The 25,864-nt window shown below is 28.9% G+C and overlaps 2 protein-coding genes across 2 annotated transcripts; one reads left to right on the top strand and one right to left on the bottom strand.

Annotated features, from left to right (window-relative positions):
* Positions 1 to 4,641: 4,641 nt before the first annotated feature.
* CtsK1 (C1 family peptidase 26-29-p) lies at positions 4,642 to 20,675 on the bottom strand. Its single transcript, XM_016073987.3, has 10 exons — positions 20,612 to 20,675; positions 17,464 to 17,619; positions 16,310 to 16,482; positions 13,653 to 13,923; positions 12,248 to 12,440; positions 11,402 to 11,592; positions 9,869 to 9,960; positions 6,692 to 6,853; positions 5,732 to 5,921; positions 4,642 to 4,922 (listed from the first exon to the last, which is right to left on the bottom strand). Exons 1-10 carry the CDS (start codon positions 20,658 to 20,660, stop codon positions 4,738 to 4,740), a joined length of 1,662 nt encoding a protein of 553 aa, XP_015929473.1. The 5' UTR covers positions 20,661 to 20,675; the 3' UTR covers positions 4,642 to 4,737.
* A 487-nt stretch (positions 20,676 to 21,162) lies between these two features.
* On the top strand, positions 21,163 to 23,361 carry Naa40 (N-alpha-acetyltransferase 40). The gene has a single exon (XM_016073988.4). The coding sequence runs from the start codon at positions 21,373 to 21,375 to the stop codon at positions 22,033 to 22,035; it is 663 nt and encodes a 220-aa protein (XP_015929474.1). The 5' UTR covers positions 21,163 to 21,372; the 3' UTR covers positions 22,036 to 23,361.
* The last annotated feature ends 2,503 nt before the right edge of the window (positions 23,362 to 25,864 follow it).

Raw genomic sequence — 25,864 nt, forward strand, 5'->3', positions numbered from 1 at the left:
AAACTGGTTGCTTGTCATGCACGACAGCATCTGATCAACACCCTGTCAGTCAGAATGTCTAATAGGCCTATAGGACCCTGGAACACCCGGATGTTCCAGAGTTCTTGTCACTCTCGCAACAAGGCACCCTTGAGCTCACCGATGGTCGTTTGAGCTGCAGTTTAGCGTCCAAGGGTCCCCGTACATGCTTGATGGGATTGAGGTCAGGGAACAAATACCTTCCGACTGGAACCCTGTGCGAAGATGCGTTATCGTTCATAAAGATGAAATTTGGTCCATATGATCCACGGAAAAGCTTCATTTAGGATGCAAGGATCTCGTCCCTGTACCGCTATCGAACACACGAAGATCGGTGAGCAAATATACCCGTCTAAGGCCGCTGTCCAGACTGAATCGAGATTCATCACTGAAGAGAACCCGCCCCCAATTATCCTCTGTCTGAAAGGTGTTCTCGGCACCATGGTAGACGGTTGTGTGTTTCACAGTCAAAGGTATGCAGACTACAAGTTACCTGGCATACAACGCACCTACATTAAGTCTCCGGGTGACTGTTATCCGCTAAATGGATGTTCCTCTTGCACGATACATGTTGAGAGACAGTTGTGTCGTTGTCGCAGGCTTATCCCTTTTGGCTACAAATCTCAAATAACGGTCTCGAGCCAGTGTTGTTCCCTTTTTGCTGCCTTGACCAGATCAGCAGACCACTGTTCCTGTCTCTGTGAACTGTTTACACGGAGTGGACACCACATTTCTCGAAAACACGAGGTCTCTACAACAGATGGCTTGCTATTGACCCGCCTCGAGACTTACATCTATCCTTTTTGTCGCATCGTCTCTGAACGATGGCGACTGGTCGTACTAATGATGGTTAACCAAAGGAATTCAAAAAGCTGGAACTGAGCTAAGCTACGATGTTTCAAAGCTAAGCCACGAGCTTCGGCGAGCAATTGAAGTATCCCTACACAAACGCGATCAAAGCACCACTGCCTTACGACGTGTGTGGCAGAGATGTTAGCTATCATCCGTTACCTTATTTGTGTATAGGCATTACTTATTTCGTTCTTTTTTTTATAAACACGTTTCTCCCTTTAATTGCTTTCATCAGTGTAAATAAACCCTTATACTTAAAATTTTTCTGGTTACTCAGTACCAAGGGTGCCGGCAGAATATTATAAAAGGGGGTGCAACCCTCTAACAAACTAACCCCTCCCCCCCCCCCAAAAAAAATTTAAATATTCAATTATTACATTTTGTTTTGTTATTACAGATACTTTCATCTGTTAATTTTTTTCATGATACATTTCTTCATTGTTAACAAGATATTTAAAAAAAATTATGAATTTACGTGGTACGAAATGTGGAGGAATAGAGAAAATTCTTATGAATTCCTCGAATACATCGATTTAGTTATTGAGGCCACACCGTTTTATCCAGCTGTAGCGGAGGCAATCAAAATTGGCCAAACTCTTCCAGCTACTACTTGCACTATTGAACGCACTTTTAGTACAATGCGACGCATGACAACGTCTCACGAGAGATTAAGACGTTTGTGCATGCTCAGTGTGCATAAGAAAAGGATCAAAGATGACTCAGAATTCATTGAAAACGTTAAAAACAGATTTGGACAGCTAACAAGACGATTACAATTCTTGTTTATTTAAACGATTTTTTAATTGTTATGTACCAATAATTTCTTAACTATTTGTTTTTGAATCAAATTTTTAATTAAAAAAATTATACTCTTTAATTGTTTAAATAAAAAAGCCAGGGGGGGTGCAAGTGCACCCCGCTGCCGGCGACCTTGCTCAGTACCAGCCCTGGTGGGTTCTCACTATTCATCGGATATATTATGACTCAAAGAGATCGTACAGTCGTATATAAATATTTTATGATGAATACTACAGATAAATAAGTCGTTTTAGCTTGTTCCACCTTCATTGAAAAAAACTTGAATGAAAATTATGCTAAGTATATCAATCAAAACTCAACACTAATTAGCCGAGAAGAAAACGGAATTAGAAAAAGGAAGCTTGATCTGTTACGGATTCTCATATAAATATTTTAAAAAATCGGTCTTAGCATTAACTGTTAGAAAAGATTGTTATGAGATCTATGGAAAATTGCTACATAACTCGTAGGCTAAATAAATAATTAGGCTCTTTTCAGCCACCATCATTTTGCATTGCACTAGGCTAATTAGAAAAGTCAAGTATTTTCTAATCAGCCTAATTCTCATTAGAGAACATAGTCATTAATATCTCAATTATCATGATTAATTTCTGGAAATTCGCAATAAGCCCAGAGTATGGAGGGCTTATTATAAATAGCCTTACTAAAGGCTTATTACTGCAAGTCCTGGCAAATTTACTTTGTGTAACTCTTCACGTCTTTCCGAACTAGCTAAAAAGTATATGGGCCAAATTCTATCCGGACGATTGGACATCTTTACAAAATAATTAATAATAATGTTTTTAAGAAACTTCCTTTCTCATTATCTCCAGGATTAGAAGTGTTAATTTACTATTATATGTTAATGTTATAATAGCCTATTATAACAATTATTACAAATGACATGTTTAAAAGGTCAAATTTTTAAAAAAATTGATTTTCCACAAAATTGATACAAAATTAGAAATTAATACATATCATACAGAATATATTTAGGGGACTGGAAAGTAATGTCGTTTCAGTGCATTAAATATTCATTAGTCTGAAATACCAATTCATTTTTGTCAAATCCATTTTGATTCGGCATTGAAAGGTTGTTGCTAACGGAGGTGAATACATTATTGATTCAAAATAAATTCTTGATAACAAATATCAAATACACTGAAATGACGTTACTTTCTGGTCCCCCTAATATTTTCTTCGACCCCCATTATATTTTCCCATAATTTCCACGTTGTTGAGAGTTGAATTCAGTCAAGAGGAAAGAGGTCTCTTAAAGAAAAGCAAAAAATATCAACAAGCTAGAACAACAGAGAACCCAACTGCAAAGAAATGATAATATTTTTTCTTTTCTTGGAAACATTGCATATTAAATATGTGTTCACAGATTAACCCGTATTACATATAGCAATAAAAAATGGTTAAACAAGCATAAACAACAAGCTTTCTAAAACCGGAATGGATCTCAGAAAACATCTGGCGTATCTTACTGCCGATGTTATGTTCAGGAGGCAAAGTTAAAATAGGTTCAATATTCTATAGAAAGTTTCATTTATGATTATGGATTTAAGTTTTCCTACAATACCACCATCCATCAAAAATTTTCGAGTTTTCTATATGTAATCAGATCGCGAGACTTAAACTGAACTAAAAATATTTAAAATGATGAATAAATTGAATGAGTTGCAGTCTCAAAGTCATTCTCAACATATGGATTTAGAAAAGTGTTTGTTTCCACCATATAATGAATCTGTAACAGCAAAAAAAATGGTATAGACAAAAAGTCGTAGCTAATATTGATGAAAAGAAAGAGAACTGTAAGCCGTTAATGTAATAATAAAAATTTTAATTTACTTTCTATCCTTTTTTTCAAAATGTTGCCATATTTCCCAGATTGGAGCAACTCTATATATCAGAGGTGGCCAACCTGCGGCTCCTTGAAGGATTATTTATGGCTCTCGATAAATGTACCCGAGTTCCCTTTTAATTTTTGTGCTATTATATTTTTAAAAATTATTATCGTTCCGTATGTGTTTCAAAATGTTTTTTAAATTACTGAGAACAAATATGAAAGACTAAGTGCAACGTTGTTCAATTCCAAGGTGAGGTTTCTATTTCCAATATAATTATGACACAAAAAGCATCTGGAGAATTAGAAAGATCAAGCTCTACAATTAAAATATAAGTTGACGTCGATTACTGAATTTTGGAAATTTGTACCAAAATCGAAGTATTCTGAATTAAACAAGGCTGATTGTTGAATTATTTCAATATTCGGAACAACGTACTTATGTGAATCATTTTGTTCCACTTTAAAATTCGTGAAATCCAAAAACCGATCAGTATTAACTAACCAGCATCTCAAAGAATTACTGAGAAGTGCTGACACCAATTATTCACCAAATTTTAAAAAATTATCAAGAGAAGTAAAATAAATGTGTTTAATTTTTAAATTCAATACACATATTTTGTACTTTTACTTATATGTTCTCAATAAATATAATTTATGTTTAAAAAAAAAATATTTAATACCTTTTTTCATACTTTTTTAATATGTATTTAATTGCGGCTCGCAAAAAATATTAAATTTTGAAAAATGGCTCGACTATCAAAGAGCTTGGCCACCCCTCATATATAGACAGAGACAAGAATTCACTGATAAAATGAGCTGTATAATTTTGTATTTGATCGATTGTCGAAACCAATTACTAAATGTATGTATTAATTAACATATACTGAAATGATAACTTGAAAGAAATTTGCTTTAATAAACATTATTGTGATAAAAAGAAACAAATAAATTTCTAAATAAAATTATTGCTCTAGGTTAAACTATCGATTTTTTTTAAAAGAGCTAGGTGTACTTTTTTTTATAAATCAATTTATAATAAATCCAAAATTTTACATTTAATTTTATTAAATAAATATAGTACCTCACAAGTGGTCTCATGAAACTCAGTGTGAACAAACAAATATATTACAAAAATAAACTTTATTACGAAACTTTGTGTATAAAAAATTAAGTACTGCTTGTAGGAACATTTTCAATACATAGATAACATAGACTGTTTACATTTCCACATACGTTGGGGAAGTGGCTACGCCACAGTTATTGTCTTTTTGACTCATTAAAACATAGCCATCATTACCCCAGTAAGTGGACCATGAATTCTTGACAAGCCAATAGGCTTCTCCATTCATAACTCCATAACCAACTGCCAGTACAGAGTGGTCCAATTCATCTGCTCCATTTTCTAAAATAAAATATTTTGGTCACATATTACACTTCATAAAGTTAAAAATAGATAGCTAAACCTACATCAGTGCCAAATATTCAACTCGTAGGCAATGAGTATAAACATGCTTTATTTGAGTTTGCAAAAATGAGCTTACCTTAACCCTTTCATACAGAATTTTTATTAAACATATTTTTCATACTTTTTTCATTATTTTGTATGTTAAATTTACTTACTTCCAAACAATAACTTTTTAAATTTGCACTGATTTGCAGTAATTTAGATCTATGAGAAACAGTTATTCATCATTGAAATTTCCTTCATTTAAAATCAGTTATTGATAAATTTTTGAAATGCGGTACAGTATTTGAATGGCTGTTAAGAGGATGCCATACCGCGAGAGAAACTTTTTGTCGCTAATTCTATTTCACCTCCATAACTAATTTAAAATATAGTAAAAATGAGTTGAGGGCCAACCTAGAGTAAGCCAAGAAGTTTCAATTACTGAAAAAAAAAGTTTAAAATATCAAAATGCAAACCAATTATTGGAAAAGAAATTCCCCGTAGCATAACCCTAAGTAATTTTCTCATAATTTATTTTCATTTTGATATTTATAAGGAAAAATTTTTTTTTTCTGCATTTGAAACTCCATGACTTACTCCAGGTTTGTCTGAACTTCTATACTATATGTACTATAATTTCTCTATACTTTGAACTTCTATGCTTTTTCTGTACTATAAATTTTAAATTACATATAGGGGTGAAAGAGAATCTGCGATGGAAAGTTTCTCCAATGGTAACAGAACAAAAGGGTAAAAATACTTACTGCAATCAGGATCGTAATAGACTCCGTGTGAGTAGAAAGAAAATCCTTTGTGTGCAGCATCAATACTGACAGATATGGGTCCCTTTTTAGCAATAGCCTGTTTCAATGCCTTCAAGTCTCCACTGGTCACATTTACAAAGCCCTTGATTTGAGCAACTTTGGGTACATGACGATCATGACAAATACCATCCTGTCCATGGACAATATTAAAAGAAAAACATTTTTTTTTAATTAAGAAATTATTTATAATAAATAACTGACATGCATACCTTACAAAATATGACTATCTGTTTTTTTTTCTTCTTTCAATAAATTAGTTTATTAAATTTTAAAAAAGATTAATTCCTTACAAGCTAGTCATAAATTTACTACTTCAGGAGGAAGAGATAGCAAAAATTGAGATATAAATAATTATAAAACATATTAACATTAGACTAATTATCAGAACTAAAATGCAAAATGAAGTTGATAAATGATTAATAGAAATAAAATTATATTAGAGACAATTTTAACCTTTTTTTTTATTATTTAATAAAATTTCTGGCATATTTCACAAATGGGAGTTTTTTTTATCTTTAGTTTGAAATCATTTTTAAATGATCGCTATTTGTGTTAGTTAAATGTATGTATTTTAAAATAAATATAAGTTAATAACCACAATGATGTAAAGTATGAATTTGTTATATATTTAAATACATCATATTATTAAAATTAAAAAAAAGACATTTAAATAAAAAAAACTGATTAAAATCAAATAAATCAATTTTTTAAAGAATACATTAAATCAACAACACAGGTGCCACAGGGTTTTTTATGATTCTGGTAGCCAGTGGTTACTATTCGTAATTGCTAGTCTAAAGCTCTAACATGTGGTCAACTTATACAGTTTTCATACAATTAAAAGGAAGGGAATCATAATAGTGAGTTTACATAATAAAAATTGCACAATAATTTGAATACCTGTCCCAAATAATGTCCGTAATCTTCTTCAGAGGCCAAACCACCAGCAGCTTCAATGTATGCATATGCTCTGAAATCTTCTCCGCCATCACATCCATTGTTCTGATACTGCCAACTGCAATCAATCAGTTGCTGCTGAGATAGTTTCACAAGGTTTTGGGTCTGTAAAAGCAAAGCATTTTTACATTTCTATTTTGACATCAGGAGCAGAACAATACGTGTTACAATTAAAGTGTAAAAATCACTTATTCTGCAGATTAGAAAAAATGTGTTTCATTTCTTAAATTACTTTGGTAATCTGCATAATGCCTAGTAAGCATAAAAACCTTAGGTAATCTGCTAACTACCTAGATAATCTAGACATTATCTACTAATGTACTTGTTGAAGCAAAAATAAAATCTATGATGGTACAACAATGTTTTGGTACGCTTAAATTAACATAATATTATTTACTAGGAGGCTTCGCCCCCTGATCGCTAACGCTCACCAACCCCCGGAACTGCTTTCACAGTTCATTTCGGATTGCTTCGCAATCCAATGCTCGCTTTGCTCGCTCATTGGATACGTTCTTAACGTCTAGTTTTTGTATACTTTTTTGAATACTGAAGTTCCGAAAACTTTTCACTGTAGAAAATTCTAAACCTGTACATTTCAATATTAGTTTGAAATTTCAAACAGTTCACATATTTTTCTTAATCACACTATTCTAAATTTCAGTTGTTGAGAAAAGTAACTGTTGTAAGTTTTGTTTTAAAGTCTTTCCCACCAGAGGGCTAAAGCCATGTGTTGTAAAACAATATGAAATAGTAGACTGCCACTGAACGCCGGATGTGAAGCATCGGCTTTGATGAAGATAATTTTGTATTTTTAATTCTCTGAAGGGTGACACCTTAATAATATGGAATTTGCAAAATAAATGTATATATTTTTGATTTTTGATGAAGCCCATCATTTTGTGTTTTCATCAGTGTTCAGAAGCAGAAAAACTATAAGTTTTTTATTTTATCACAAAAAAATAAAATGTATAAAAAACAAAGAAAAGAGTAAGAAAATGAGTATAGTCATAGAAAAAGTTAAAATTATAATATAGTATTTATCAGTTAAAATAAAACTTTTTGTTTAAATCTTTGCTAACAATTCAAATTTCTCCGAGGCAGTTTTAAAGTATAAATTAAGGTAGTATTGTTAAGTTGAAACACAATATTTTTAGTTTTGATGTCAACAATACAATTCAATTTTTCACAAAAACGATTGTTTCCATTGTTAAATTCAATGTCAACAATTTAAATTTTTCTGAGGCAACTCTTAACCTCTAAATTTTTTTTTTTATATACACATTTTTAAATGTCAGTATTCAACCGCAAAACAACTTAAATGTTAGCGAGAGCTTAATTTGAGCAATGATACGTAGGAAACAGGTATCAACTGAAAATATTTATTTGATGTAGATAAGAATAAAATGGAAATTATGAATGAATGACATGAGCGTTAGAACGACGCGGTGTTTGTAAACAGACTGATCAGATGAGTCTCGGCGATGGTGTTGCCAGATTCAGTGTCTGAAAGTTTCAGTAGGGTTGAGTGATATTCTCACATTAAAGTCCTCAAATTTAGCATGAAGTTGTAAAATGTAATGAAAGAGGGTCATAGCAATAATGAAAGTAGAAGTAAAGTTAGTACTGTAAAATTAAAACAATATTTTTAATCAATGAGCCAAGTTCTTCAAGAAGCAGTTGTAGAAGTAGGTTGTTTATTTAAAACTTTTTATGGAATTTCTTTAAGAACACAATTGTTAATTTGGGCATTTGGCGATACAACACCTTTAGAATTGAAGGATTTGTTACGTCAAGCACTCAGGTATCATAATTTTGATCTAGTTGCGCTTCTATGTCATTTTGATTTATGTTGCTAAGTTAACTTTCAAAAAATTCTATGGCTGGCAACAGCATTTTTATTTTTTAAGTTGTTTATTTTTATTTCTTTTTGAATTCGTTATTTTTTTAGCGAAATGTTTTTTAACCTAACAGAATTCTTTGCCGACTTTTTTCTCTGTGAATGAAGAAAATAAAGTAAATATTTAACTGTTGTGAAAAGAATCTTATTTAATTGTACAAAGTACTTCAGTCAAAATTTGGGAGCCACGTAAGAGAATTATATATATTAGATAAGAAACACATCATTAAAAGGCAGAATGCTTTGGTGTTTTCAAAACAAAGCAAACGTTGCCACCGGCGGAAAAGAAATACAGCAATAATTTGGGAGCCACGTAAGAGAATTATATATAATAGATTTTTCACTATCTCAAACTTATTGAAATCAAACACTCAACACATTAGTTAGAGCTGAAAGAACCTGGTTGGTAGGATGTCAGGTTTGTGTTCCGGAGTAAGAATCCCACCAGCCGAAAAATGGTGACTGGTGCACGTTAAATCTGTCGGGGAACAAAGTCCCCCAAGTTCCTATAACAAATCAATAACTCTGTGGTATTGAATTGGAGATGGATCGTTCTTTGGTTCAGGTCAAAGTTACGCTCTGTGGATGAATGAGTCCTCCCGGTTAAACGGACTGTGGCGTGTGTGTCATTTAAATCGAATTCTTGGCTATAGATGGCGCCACTGAAAGATAAGAAATGTACCCCTCTGCTTTAAATTTGCTTAGTTTCCCATAGCAGGCTTGCTGGTATTGTCAAGTGGCATAAATAACAACAACACATTAGTTGATAAAATCAATCATTTTAAAAACTATAATACAAAGAATTAAACAAAACAGTTAAAAATGTTATTACAATTAAGGAAATTGACATAGTGCTGTTCATTTGTTTTTCAATATCTAAAGAATCAAGACAATAAAAGCAATCAAACAGTCAACAAATTAGCTGATTGAGAAAAACAAACTTTCTAATTTATTTAAATAAGGAAACCATTAGTGAACCCTACTTAATTTGCAAATTAGCTAAGTAATCGACATAACAACAACTTTTAACAGTAACAAATGTAATGTTTAGCAATAAGGCTTATGATAAATACAAAAATTACTTAGGTATTTTTAAAAAAATAAAAAACACTCTTTAAACAGTTTGCTAAGGGTCACGGAGGTTAAAGCTCCACAATTTTATGACCAATGACATGATGATGATTGCAGGCCACCTTAGTCTTATTGGCCATAAATTAACTTACTTTTAAAAAGTGAGCTCCTTCAATGGTTCCAGTGGTTCCGAAACTCCAACATGAGCCACAAACAGCCTGATCTTTTACAGGAGTGACAGCACCTACACAGGAAAAAAAACAAACATTCAAATTCATGTCACAAACAAATTTTGCAAATAATCATATTTAACATATTTTTTTTATTTTGTTACATTTTTAAACTTTTTTAATTATCAACCTGTTGTCAAAGTTTTTATAATTTTTTGTTACTGTATTTAAATGAAAATGGTTTGATGAGTAAAAATTACAGTTTACTAGTGATTGACCGTTACAAGATGAAAGCGAAATGATAAGACCTACAACAGGATGTTCCGAAAAATGTAATACATGCAGAAGAAAAAGTCAAGGGTTATTTTCACTGCTCTGACGCTTAAGCAAAATTACTAAACAACAAGCATGCAGCTTCATTCAATCAATTCCACGCTACTTCATTAGGGAGAAATAATTGTTTTCTTTCTATTAAAGGCTTAAACAGGCAAACAATACATTGTATACTCATCATTGATGTTAGTGCCATTGCTTGGTATTTTTAAATTTAGGAGCTATTTCCTGGTATACTTCTGCCTGGTATTGATGTTTCTTTTCTCCAAGTGTAAGGGTCATTGCTCAGTATTCCTTAAAGTAAAATTTTTTTTTAAAATTTAAATTGAGTGAAACTTGTAGCCATTTCAATTTAAAAAAAATCCTAACTACTGAAGAAAAATGAATAAATATAAAATAAAAATTTATATGAAATGCGGTAAACTAGAAGCATCAAAATGTTTTTAAATGCATTTTATTATCAGTAAAAAAATTAAGAGAGCTATTAGAATAAATTCGATTTCTATAAATTTTGGTTGCTGTATTTGTTTCTGGAAAAATGCCCACTTGCATCCAATACCTTTCTAGATGGAACAGTCCACAACAATAGCAAGGCAGCATGGAATTAAAATTATAATGCTGCACCCTTATTATTTAGTAATTCTACCTCCTTCATATCCTGTTGTGAGAGATCTGCAAATTTCATTCTTCAGATTTCGGAAAATCTGCTTTGATGGTTATTTAACGTACATGATGTGCGAATTGTACATGGCTATTTGTATTGCAGATCACATTACATTCTCTGCATTATAATAAGTTGCAAATCGCAATCATTATCAATATGATTTAGAAAAAACATATCAAGGTAAACATGAGTAAAAATTGATTGATTATAACCCAGTCATGTAGGCTTTCTCTACTATAGAATTCAAATATAATCAGCAAAACATTTTTACTTGACAATAAATTCTTGCAGATTATCAAATGTCCTGTAAAGGAGATGATAAATATAGTTATTTGCAATCACTAGCATCATCTATCATCGAAAGTTGTAAATAAATGCCATGTTTTCTTGCCAAGAATGCAGCAAATTATACTTTCTAAATTGACTTTTCAAACAATAGGTAGAGTTAGGGACCCTAGGAAAGAATATTTAATAATAAATGCAATAAGAATGAATCTGAAATAAAAAACAATATTTACCATATAATCTCCAATCTAACTCATCTGGAACATCAGTGGGGAATTCTTCTTTTGGGAAAGGTTTACCTCCGTTATATCCAGTGGATGCTAAGCGTCCACGAACTCTGCGCATCTCAAGGTCAGTAAAGTCAGCCAAGTGGTTTATCTTCAAGCCATAACTCAAGCCAGCTCGGTTCATACTTTGAACATACCTAAAAGCCATTTTGATAAAAGTTATTTTTTGTTACTAAAAACAGAAAAAAAGTTCTTTTTTATTTGTGCTACGAGCGAATTCAGAGTAACTGATCCTTACTGTTCCCTATATAACAAAATTGTTTCAGCTTACATAAGTCTTCAAATTAAACAATTTTTATGAATATCTAAGAAAAATCATGAATCTAAGACATAAACAGTGAAATAATATGAAAGTGTATAAAAATGTTTAGCATTGTTACTGCTTTCATTTAAACGTACCTAAAATATACGTAACTAAAGGTCTCAAAGTATAAACATTTGGCTGAAGAAACAAAATTAAAAAAATTAATTATTTGCCTTAATAATAACTTTTACGCATTGATTATTAAATAAATTAAAATTGTTTATACTTAAAGAAAATTAGCAGTCCGTCAGGGGATTCACGTCTTTATGGGGTAATCATAACTCAAGAAAAAAACAAAAAAAGGACAATGATGCAGCCACAAAACATAATCTTTATTTTCTAAAATATAATTTATACTCGATATTAAAAAAATTCATAAAATAAAATAATAAATTTATAAGTTATTGTTAAGTATAAACCTTAAAACTAATTTACTAAATGTCACCCTTCATCCCTTTAGCAAGTACATTTATAAGACAGCTAATTACCTATAATTTTGACGATAGATATTTTTTCGATTTTCATGTTCTTGTGCATCAGAATAATCTTTTCCATGTTCTTTTTTGAAATCTTCAAAAGTTTCATGGATATGGGTGTCATCATTGCTGACAAATTCTCTCATTGGATTGCTTAAAACAGTGATTTCTGATCCAGGTCCTGGGAATCCTGAACATTGCAATGCTGAAAAAAAGGCAATAACATCATCTTAATCATTCAAAATGTGTATTTAGAAGCCTGGTTCCTACAAACATGTGGTGCTTAAAAATATCATTGATCTTTTGAGATAATGGACAAAAAAAATTTCTTAACCATCTTTTATTCAATTAACTTATAGTTGTAATGGTGATCTATGGAATTAACCCGCAGAAATATTCTTAGAGTGATTCAACCAAACATACATACAAATAAACCATATACAACCAAATATATATACAAACATACAATCAAACATATATGGGTATTTGAAAACCGCATCCCTAAAACCATGCTAAAAAATATAATTTGATTAATTTTTATTTCATTACTTGAATTTCAATTATTTAACTAGTATTTTAAAATGCTTACAGTTTTGATGTCTATCATATATTTTCAGACATTTAATGAAATAAACAGTTTTTTTTAGGTTAGTAAAAGAGAGAGCAGTGAAATTAACAAATCACGTCAATTATTAGTACCTATGTAAATTATTAGTACTTTAAATGTTACACTTTTAATATCATTCATAGATTTTTATACATTTAATGAAATAAACAGTTTTATTTTAGGTTAGTAAAAGAGAGAGCAGTGAAATTAACAAATCACATCAATTATTAGTACCTATGTAAATTATTAGTACTTTAAATGTTTACACTTTTAATATCATTCATAGATTTTTATACATTTAATGATATAAACAGTTTTATTTTAGGTTAGTAAAAGAGAGAGCAGTGAAATTAACAAATCACGTCAATTATTAGTACCTATGTAAATTATTAGTACTTTAAATGTTTACACTTTTAATATCACTCATAGATTTTTATACATTTAATGAAATAAACAGTTTTATTTTAGGTTAGTAAAAGAGAGAGCAGTGAAATTAACAAATCACGTCAATTATTAGTACCTATGTAAATTATTAGTACTTTAAATGTTTACACTTTTAATATCATTCATAGATTTTTATACATTTAATGAAATAAACAGTTTTATTTTAGGTTAGTAAAAGAGAGAGCAGTGAAATTAACAAATCACGTCAATTATTAGTACCTATGTAAATTATTAGTACTTTAAATGTTTACACTTTTAATATCACTCATAGATTTTTATACATTTAAGGAAATAAACAGTTTTATTTTAGGTTAGTAAAATAGAGAGCAATGAAAGAAAGAATTTACATAAATTATTAGTACTTACTATCAGATACCTCGAAATCTTTATCAGATGCACTTCCTGCAGTGTATGAGAAATAATAGAGCTCATATTTATCATAATGTGATCCTAGCAAACTGTTGTATCCTTTCATTATGTAATGAAAAGGTGCACCAGTTGATTTCACCATGTAAAAGGAGTACTTGCTAACTTTATCCCCATAGGAACTTTCAGTTGACCATAATTCGCAAATTAAATCTGCAGAAGAGTCAACCATCAGGGAATTTTCTTCATAACATGAAACATCTTTCACATACTGGAAAGAAAAGTATTTATAAATTTAGAATTAAAAAAAAATTTATTTAAACATCACAAAATTACGAGATAAAAAAGTTTGAAGCCTATATGTTTTGGAGCCAAGTAAATTGCCAAACTGTTATTGACGACAGTGAGACTTAATTAATTGTGGTGACAGAGCTCCTGTGGTAATAGGTAACTGCCATAATAATAAAAAATATGCGCAAAAAAAGAAAGAAAAATCCAACACAGCACAAGGCAAACACAACCAGCAATAGGATTTTCACGCACTAGGACTGAAATTTAATAGTTTATGCGGGTGACTTCAAACATGCTAATTGATTAGTGTGTAAGGTATTTTTTTATTATAACAAAATCGGTTGAGTACTTTCTGAAAATCATATTTTCAAAAAAATAAGATATTTAAAATTCGATTTCTCAGACACTATTCGACCAATTTCTTTCCAATTTTGTATTTTAACGTAGAATATTACATTCTTTAAAATTATGTAAAAATTTGTATACACTAATTTATTTAACTGTTATTAAGAAAAATAAATGGTTATTATAAAATTTTGGCAGGGAATTATATATCGATAAACAAATTTTATAATTGTGTGCAAAAATATTTCATTTTGCTTAAAAAGTTTCAAAAAAAGAAAAAAAAAACTTTCGCTCTCCTTACCAAACTATTGGGACCCTATTTTCCAAATTGTGGTCTCTATATTTTGAGGGTCAAAAATAAAGAAATATATAAAATAAAGAAATTTAAAGTAAGCAATTATATACAGATTATCATTCAATATTCTGTAGATATATATATAAATATCTATATTCTGCATATATATATATCAGGGGTCTGTTTAGAAGAAAATTGGGTCTGTTAAAGGAGCCTTCACAAAATATATTTTCATAAAAACGGACCCTTCACAAAATTATTTATCTTTCAATCGGACCCTTCGCAAATTTGTTTATCTTCATTGTTTTGTAAATCTCGAACCGTCTTCCTGTGGCGGGGGGGGGGGGGGGGGGAGAAAACGGCTCGAGACAAACTAAGTTTAAATTCCAAATGTAGTATTCTAATAAAATATTTCTACTTTTGCAAACATCGTGTGCGCATTCTTATTAATATTAAATCATAATTTTTTTCTGTAAATAAATAATTGATCAATTTATATTTATTCATAAAATTAATTAATAGAATATTATGTAAATAAGATTAATTTCTGGAAATTTTTTAAATAAAATGTTACAAATTTAAGAATTGTTTAAGTTTACTTAAAGCGTAACACATTAAAAGTGATACATTACTAAGTTGTGTTATTTAAAATATGCCAATTGAAATTAGTAAAAATGTGAGTGATTTTGTTTCTCTTATTCGTCCAAAATGAATATTCTGTATTGAGCAGTATAGGCTAAATACCAAATATTTGTATGTTGCATCTCTAATTTAGTAGCAGCAATTGTTGAGCATAATCTTCTATCTATTTACAAATTAAAAAATTCTTTAAGAGGTTTTTTAGCAATTTTTGCAATAACAGGAACCTATTTGCACAAAAGCAGGATCCTGGTTGAAAGAATGTGACTTAACGCTTATTTTATATACACAAATTATGAATAGTTTTTTCACAATTTTACAAAAACAGGACCTTTCACAAAATGTCTGGACAGACCCCTGTATATATAGAGAGAGAGCAAAATAAATAAATACAAAAAGGAAAAAAAAACACAAAGAAAATTAAGAAAAACAATAAGTTTTATTTACTGTGCATAAGCTGCAAGTAAATAGTTTTTTTGAGTGCTTCTCACACTATTGTATTGATGTATTTTGCTTTGGCTATATTGATACAATATTAGAAAGCACTCCTTTTTGCGGACATAATAATGTGAGCTGATGTAAAGATTATATCTTTTGTTTTCTGGATTTTTATTCATTCCCCCCTTTTTTGGATTCCCCCCCCCCAGTTTCTTGTTATTTTTTATATTATTTTTCTTTTCCTCCCTTTTTTCACTGTTCTGTAATTTTTTCCAAGTTTTCTCTACATTTTGAACTTTATATATAAATATATATATGTCCCTGAAAAAAAGAGAAATTTATAAAAATTCAACGAGTTTGGAATAATCCTAACAAAGCAAATATTTGTAACAGTAATCAGAATTAAACCTATAAACACAGATAATTTTACCAGTGTATAATAATTATTTAAACAGTGAGTTATTTATTTTTTTAAAAATGGAATGTAAGAGAAAAGACAGTGTTTTTAAGGGATGAGGGCTTATTTTTGCAAAGAGAGCGCATTTATAAACATAAAAGGACAGAAATGGCTAGTCATCCTTCTAAAAATGCTTCAGGAGATAACTGTTTACACAATTACAAAATAAACAAATAAAACAAGTTCACATACTTTGAAATCTTTTAAATCTGGTAGAATGCTTTGAATTTCAACAGGGACTTCACTTGATCCATTTACTTGGAAGCAAGTATGAATGGGACTTCCAGTATTATCAGGCATATACGCTACCTTATAACTGATACCATATTCTCCCTGATCAGTGCGTTGATATGTTTGCACAGTATCTGTAATTTTAACAAACACATGAATGGCTATATATCATACAGAATGTATCACATAAAACATGTATACTTTAAACAGATGGCAGCAAAAAAAATTCCAGCAGCCAGTAATTTAATATGGATTAAACTAAATAAATAAAGAATTCAGGATTATAGTAATTTTGTTAAGAGTTCTACAAGGTATCTAAAGCCATGACAGTTTGCTTTCATTATATTCTATTCCTTTTCTATTATAAAATAATAAATGATACAGTAAATAAAATAATAAATAATGCCTTTAATTATAAATGATGCTTAATCAAAATTTTTGCATATTAATAAATATTATTCAATATAATTTTATTTAAAACTAGTTTATAGTTTAAAAGCTTTTTGATAGAAATTGTCGAGTACTCGGTACTCGATTTATGAATATTAAGACTATCAATTTTAAAATTCCACCAAATGTATCACATAAAACATGTACTTATAAACAGAGGTCGATAAAAAAAAATTCTGAGGGCCAGTAATTTAACATGGATTAAAACTAAATAAATAAAGAGTTCAGAAGTATTGTAATTTTGTCAAGAGTTCTACTAGGTATCTAAAGATAGAAAACAGTTTGTTTTCTATTCTATTTCTTTTTAATTATAAAATAATAAATGATGCTGTAAATAAAATAAATAATGCTTTTGATAATAAATGAAGCATAATCAGTATTTTTTGCAGATTCATAAATATTATTCAGTATAATTTTATTCAAAACTAATTTATAGTTTAAAAGCTTTTCTACAGAAATTATCAAGCATTGAAAATTTATCAATGATAAAACAATTAATTTCAAAATTCCATCCAGAAAGATTTTCTGGCTACACCACTGGAATCGACATATTCAATCGAAGAAATTATATCCAAAAGTATGAAAACAACTAATGATGTAATAAAAAAATCACAAAAGTGAAAATTTTTATAGCAAATATAATATGTCAGTTTTTGATAACTTACCTCCATAGTAATCAACACGACTCTTTCCACTCTGCTTATCGAAATAGGCAGTAAAAGGTTCTTTTATTTCAGCGTAAGGTAAAAGAAGTATACCTTGAGCAGCGTAGTTATCGTCGAATGTTGGTGGAGTTTTAGTTTGAGCAGGAAGAGCATAGCCTAAAAAAATATAATATATTACAGTAAAAATAAGCAGGTTCATTAAAAATATCTCTTCATACTAAAATTACAGAAATGATTTTTTCTTTACTTAAGGCCTGCAAAAAGCCATATTAAAAATAAGAAATACAATAAACTTGCTTTTCAGTGGACTAAATTGGACTGAGTATAATTAATTTGGTTAAACAAAAATTAAGCTAAAGAATAATTTTTAGCAATGAATGCCACACTCATACTAATGAGAAGAAAAAAATTATACATTATTGGTGAATCATAATATAATACATTAAGTACAATATTGCAGTCATTAGAATCAGAGGTTACCCAAAACCATTTCAAACAAAATACTCTTCACTGATTCACGAAACTCTTTGACCAATAACAACAACTGAGTGGACTCATGCAAGAAAGGTTACTTATAATTTGCACACTTGCCAATCTTGATAAAATAAATCTATAATAAATAAAATGTCAAAAACTAAACGCAGATATCTGCTGAATCAAGTTTTTTACTGTTTTGTATATATTCACTGCCCATAAGCTGCAAGTAGATAGAACTTGTAAAATAAGTTGAAAATATTGAGAAAACATAGAAAATAATAAAGATTAATGAAAAAAGAAGAAGAAAAATTATTTTTAAAAAATTAAAAAATATATGTTAAAAAAGCTGGGAAACAAAAAAATAAAAAGATATAATCTCTTCATTTTTTTTCAAAATATGGAAAATTATGGAACAATGATGTATATATATATATATATATATATATATATATATATATATATATATATATATATATATATATATATATATATATATATATATATATATATATAATAAATAAAAAAAAATACAAGAAAACACTAAGAAAGTTAAGAAAAACAATAAGTATCAATAAGTATAAGTTGAACTTATATATATATATATATATATATATATATATATATATATATATATATATATATATATATATATATATATATATATATATATAACGTCGTTGCCGAGTGGAAGGATTAAAACAGGTCTTAGGCTGGAAAGGAGGGTACAAAATTTATTTATTAATTATTAGACAGAGAAAGTGTATCAGACTATTAGAAAGTGTGTACACGAAAAGCTGCGCTCCTTGGTTATATGTTAGGGAAAATCTTGCAAAGTAAAATCCGTAAATGTCTTTATTTAGGGAAAAGAGGGAAATCTTAGAAATTACTATTGGTTTATGCAATAGGTCGAGTGATTCCCATGAAGATTAAAGGGGGAAATGTCCTGCTTTTAATTAAATGCATACTTGAGCCAAAAATAGATTTAAGAACAGGATGTGATTTCTAAAAGTGTGAGAAAGTATTTCGATTAAAATAATTAATTCAGATAGTATAAAAAGATTAATAGAAGCTTTTTATGTTACATATTATATATATATACACATACACAAGCACAATGTAGTTGCCATAAATATTTTAAAATAAAATACTTTTTCACAACAATAAAAATCGACAGAAATCAGAGGAGACTTTTAGGATTCATGTGATGTGTTCTGATAAGTGTTGTACTAAATAAGCAGATAAAGAAGTTTTTACAAGCGTAGTTTAGAAAATCACAGTGATTCTATCTTTTTAATTTTGTCCGGAAACAATTAGTCAACTCTGTCATCTTTGAACTAGGATTATATGTTGAATTAGTGCAATTTTTTTAAATATATTTACAATAAATTACATCATTATATAGACATAAACTTTAGAAATTACTTAGAATATGAATGTTCAATTGTATTCAATATACATATACTGAATAAGAGGTTACTTATCAACCAGTTGATTAAACAAAAAAGTGCAAAATGTGATTCTCTGCCAAAGGTCAAAGAATAGCAATCTGTTTTTCAATGCAAATAAGATACAATGTAAAGTAAAAGATAAAATGTACTTAACAAAAAAGATTATCAACTTGAAATTTTTAGTCATTATTTACATTGAAAAATAAAGAGTTATCCTCAGAATAAGGTGCTGCATCTTCTGAAGTAATAGATAAAAGCTCCTCGACATTGTTTTTCTTTTAAAATTACTGTAATACTTTTTAAAAATTATCTTGCTGTTTAAAATAAATACTTATAGGTACTTTTGAATTAGCCAGTTGCAAATAAGATTATCTTTATTTTACTACTGTTATTTCTTGATGCTTTTCATTTAGTTGGGCACAAGTAAATACATCATTTTTTTTAAATATTTTAATGTATTTTTTTAAACACAAACAAAATAGATGCCACCACCCCCCACAACTAATTTTTTTTAAAAATTTTAATGAGCTTAGCAAACAGAAAAGTACTTTTTTTTAAACACAAAATAGAATGGATATGTCCCAAAAAAGTAAAATAAATAAATAAAATTAAAAAATTGTTGAATTTAGTTTCGCTCATCTAAAGAAAAATTATTCACTTATGGAAAGTACAACAGGTAAAAAATACCAGTTAATAAACAATATGCTTTATAAATAAAAAAGAAATCATATCATAGAAAATCCAAGGCAAATCAGTTGGTTGTCAAGTAGATACTATAGGTTATAGAAATGAAATATTTTCTAATCATAAAAATATTCAGCACATGAAATTATAAAAACCAGCAATTTTTATAGTAATTCCATAACTAAAAATTATAATTTTATTAAATTTGCAAAAAAATTCTCAAAATATAAATTACAATCAAAACATTACATTGATACTTCATATCAATGATTTCCTTTTAAGAATTTTCAAGTTATAGCTTTTTCAAATTTCTATTTAAAAAATAGAGAGATAAAACAAATAAAAACTATTACATTGAAAGCAAGGTTATAATAATAAACGCCATCCTTTTTAATACAATAAGAAAAGACCTTTATTTAATGAGTATCTTTAATGTGACAAAATATATTAATATAAAAACAAATTTTATATATAGCTAATTATATAGTTATTTAAATATAGCTAACAACTAAAAAGAAAAAGTTTTAAAAAATATATACTTTGCCATAATGACAGTAAGAGAATGGAGATGCACAGTGTGAACTTCATCTTTCAAGGTGGATTCTGAAAAATACTATCTGCTGGTCAATAGCTTTAACTTTTATCGGTCACGAGTCTTAATTATCAAATTTTATCGCTTTAAGACATGATTGAAATGTTAAAGATAAGTTGGAAATGTGATAGTGATAAACACTTTTGAATGTTGTTGTAGTCTGTTACCTGGGCAACAGTTTTAAAAATACAAACACTGGGGTCACTGGGAGGGAATACTGGGGTATATGGTAACATGAATATTTCGTACGGAAACGTAAAAATACGAATAAACTGAAAAATGATATGAACGATAAGACTGACTTTTTTTTTGTAATCACGGTTATGAAAGAAAAAAAAATTCGAAAATTTAAACTTAATTAAAAAGTAAAAATTATTAAAACAATAATAATCCCCATGACTTGTAGTTTTTAATTAAAAAAAAAATTTCATTGCAAAAATTCTGAACTAAGGCTTTTTAACTGTTAGATTGATTCTAAAATTAAAAACATCTCAACTCCGTTTTGTTTATATTTTTATTGTTATCTTGCGCGGGCAAATTCGCTTCATATAGCCTAGCACTGATTTTCTTATTTAATATTCTAGTTATAAATATTTCACAATTCTCTATAATTATATATAAGTAACTTAATATAGTTATAGCTGTAGTATTAACTTGAAAGGGGTATAGCCTTCTATAAGTAGAGTATAAGTAATTAGTACTTTCAAGATGCCTGGACGACAGCGACCTAAACCTAGACTTACGAAAAAAGGAAAGAAAGCTCAAATTTTAGCTTTAGTAAATGCTGCAAAGCTTGCTACTAATCTTCTGGATGATTTAAAAGAGTGGACGACTTATAACAAGCATGACATGAACTTAAAAGTAAGCTTCAGTAACGCTAAAGATTTGAAAACCGAAGAAGTGAATCAAATATTCGATTTGCTTCAAAAGAATATGAAAGATCTGTATGATAAAAGTGATTGGGGCTGGAATGCAGACGAGAAAATGTCTGAACTCACTTCTGATGAAGCCAGATTTTTGGTCGTTAAAGATTCCGAGGATAAATTAGTCGGATTCACACATTTCCAATTTGATGTTGAAACAAATTACCCTGTATTGTACTGTTACGAACTACAAATTGAAAGTGACTATCAGCGAAAAGGTCTAGGTCGATTTTTAATGAACATTTTAACACTTATTGCCTTTAAATTTAAGTTGGTTAAAGTGATGTTAACTGTGTTTACAAACAACAGGGCAGGGATAAATTTTTACTTGAAAGCTCTGCAGTTTAGACGGGATGAAACGAGCCCTTATGAGGAAGAAGAAAGATGTTACATTATTCTTTGTAAATTTGTGGACAAAAATGAAGTTAGTAACATAAAAAGCATTTAGTAATTTGTATATAGTGCTGCTCTCAGATACAAGGCATTTCTCAGTGTGAACTAAGAAACTTAGTTTTCGACTCATTTAATATCAAATCATTATTAGATTGAAAAGAGAGCTATTTTTGTTTGTCTATTCTCATATCAATTGGGGAGATTTCCATGTCGTGATCTGTGGCAGAATAATTGTCAAGTCTTGGCTAGTTCCGGGTAGCGGCCAGCGAAAAACTTGAAGAAAAAAAAGTATCGCAGAAAGGGTATAACTCGTAGTCGCCACCCGGCAATCATCTACATGTTTTTTATAAAATTGCAATTTAAAAATCTATTTGGCACCTTGGCTGACGATCGTAGTTGGTGTGACAGATCATGATACGAAAAAATCTCCTATTAATAAAAGTTACCAACTATATTTTTGTATTGGTATTCTTTGGTGTTTAAATATCTCTAAATTAAGGTTAAAGTATTATCCAGACCTGATTTCGCTAACGTAGTCATCAAGTTGAAATAAAAATATAAGGATGAAATGACTGAGATAATTTATGTTGTTAATTATGTTTGAGGTGTCCGACACAATTTTTTTTTTGAAGACTGCCTTAGTTAAAACTATTTTTGGTAAACAGGGATGTTAGAAATTTAAAGTAAACTTAAAAAAATGTAGAAAATAATTTATACATATTTTGGGGAGATTTCCATATTGTGATCTGTGGTAGAATAATTGCCAAGTCTTGGCAACTTCCATGCAGTGACTAATGAGAAACTTTAAAAAAAATCACAGAAAAGGAACAATTTGAAAGGTATAACTTGTAGCCATCCCTGGGATAAAATAAGAAGTATAAAATTTTTAATTTATTAGTTATAATTAATGTTAATTTTTTTTCTGTGAAACTGCCTTAATTAAAACTTTATTTTTGGTAAACAGGGGTTTTAGAATTATAAATTTAGAGTAAACTTAAATAATGTATGAAATAATTTTTCAAAATAAGAGCAAAATTTAGTATAAAAACTGCAGTTTTTTATGTCCCTCTAACCACTATGCAACAATTGTAATTGTGTCAAAATATATTTTTTTTTCCATATTAGATCAATAATACAGTTACCTATGTTTTGAACTAAAAATCTTATTTAAAAAAATTCTTGACAATTTATGATAGCACTACTTAATCGCCTACTTCGTGTTTGTGAGCCTTATGTCACAGAATTTGCAATAGTAATTTACTTTAAGTGTAATCCATTTTTATTTAGCCTCACACATTTTACATTATCTCATTTTTACTGTTATTTGTTTGTATGAACCATGTTTTTTATTTTAATAAAATGACAGAGTAGTGCACTGAAAGAGTGAAAATTTATTTTCTTGTGTTTAAATTCTTACCGAAATTTTGTTACACCAATAGATTTTTTATTGCTTTTAATATTTGTACATTATATTTCACAGTTATAGACATCCATATTTTGCACTATTCTATTTAGAAGAAAAATTTGAAGTCATTTTAATGCATATATTTTACGTGACGAGTAAAATTATGTTTTATCACTCTATAACTATAAAATAAAAGTTACATTTTTCATTCTATCTTATATTTTATTAAGAAATGTATTTCCATTAATATACTTCATTCTTTAAAATATATTTCCAAAAAATTTTGCACAACTTTTTTGGATGTAATCAAGATTATTATTTGCTTAAAAATGACAAACTAATTTGAGAAAATATTTAAAAATTTGTGTAATTATAATAATAACTGTAGTAATCACAGGAGAAAACAGAACAGCTTTCTTTGACATTTAGCTATTTAATTTTTACTTCAATTTTTAGTGGAAAATTGAAAATACCACCAAAAAATTTAGATTTTTTATTAAATAACAGCAATTGGCAACAATATTGTTTGCTATATCCATTCCAATAAATTTGACCTCACTATATTTACACACAAAGCAAGAGTTTCAGTCCGTTATTTGATACTTTAATGTAACCAATTCTATCTTTTTTAAACTTATCTAAGTTGCACTTTTAGCAAAGAAAATTTGTAATCACTTATGCTGATTGTACTTTTAGACAGTTGCATCATCATGCTTAGTGTACCCAAGCTTTAAATTTTAGTTACATTTATATAGAGGAGATAATTTTTTGTTGTACTGAACATTTTGACTATCTCGTCAAAATTATTGTTTCTTTTTACCTAACATGCAAGAATTTCAAAGAAATCAAAATAACCTTTTGCTTACAGCAGGTGTTAGGTTTCCAGGAGCAAATGGTTAAGTGAAACTCATTAGCACGATGTGTCTTTCAATATGACAAATAGGTTTTAAAATAAGAAATATGCTGTGTTTTTTAATATGGATGTTTTATACACATAATATGGATATGTATACAGACAGAAACTTGAGCAGAAATCGTATTTATAGTTTGACTGAAAATAGAAAAATCTGCTATTAAAAAGTCCAATTGTTTTCCAATTTGTTTACAAAAGAAGTAAAATATCCTTTACTACTAAGACTTATTCACAATTATGACAGATGTATATTTATATATAAAATCTATTAAAACTTAAAAATAAAATAAAGTGAAAGTAAAATTATAAAACTTTTACTATTCGATAAACTATCCACCAATATTTACTTTTTCTGACAAAGAAGTAGTTCAATATATGCTATATAAACTTTAATAAGTCTTTGTTGCCATGGATATTTTGCTAAAAATAGAATCCCTGATACAATCTGCTTATTTTTAATACAACATCTATTAGATAAAATTGTTGTGCTCGACACCAGGGCAGGGATGTGAGTAAGCAGAAAGTAAAAAAGAGGAAAACCAAGAATAAATAAATATATATATAAACAAAAATTTGACAAAAAAAGTGTGATTTGTAAACCATGTGATTATAAATTCCTATATGAGGCTTTTAAATCACATGAATATGAAACTACATCAAATTTAAAAAATGCGAAAATATAAATCATGATGCGTAATTTTTAGATCAAGATGCATAATTTTAAAATCGTGCGATATTACAACCGCAAAAACGAATCACGACATTGGATTTTAAGCTCGCGTAGCTACATAGGGTTTTAAAAGCTCGTAAATACAAATCGGGATATTGGTTTTTTAAATCTCGTAAATAAGAATCACAATGTACATTATTTAAATGGCCTGAATAAGAATCGCAACGTTCAACTTTTAAATCAGGTAAATACGAAAATCGATGTTTGATAATAAATTCGCGATTTTAAAAATGCAAAAATACAAAACACGATATTAGATTTTTAAATCTCGTAAATGCGAGTCATAATGTACGATATTTAAAAAGCGTAAATAAGAATTGCAATGCGCAACTTTTAAATCGGGTAAATACGAAAATCGATGATTGTTATTAAAATCGGTGAATAAAAATCTAGATATTTGCAGAGTCTGGACTTGGGATTTCTAAAAGGCTTGTTTGAATTGTTTTTAGTTTACACAATAAATAAAAATTTACAAGATTAATTGAATGAGCAAAGAAATATTTTCATCGCAAATCCACCTCTATTTTTTTTTTTGCTTTCACTCCAGAATACAAGAAGCATCGACGTCTAAATTACAAAAATACGAGCTATCCCGCCGACGGATAAAAAATACAGAAAATCTTATTTTCTGTGCGTGAAATCGGAGAAAATAGCTAATATAAGTAAACATGCGGAAGGATTAGAAGCTAGGACGTAGTTTGAATTTTCTGTTTTTCTTTGAAAATCGTAAATAAATATAATAATTTGACTTCAACGACTGAATTTTTTTTTTTTTTAAAAAAAACGGGATATTTATAAATAAATAAAGAAAAAAAAAACTTTTAGAGAATCTGAGT

Source organism: Parasteatoda tepidariorum, chromosome 4 (assembly GCF_982258835.1).
Source record: "Parasteatoda tepidariorum strain Cologne lab strain chromosome 4, Ptep-v5.0, whole genome shotgun sequence".
NCBI classification, from domain to species: domain Eukaryota; kingdom Metazoa; phylum Arthropoda; class Arachnida; order Araneae; family Theridiidae; genus Parasteatoda; species Parasteatoda tepidariorum.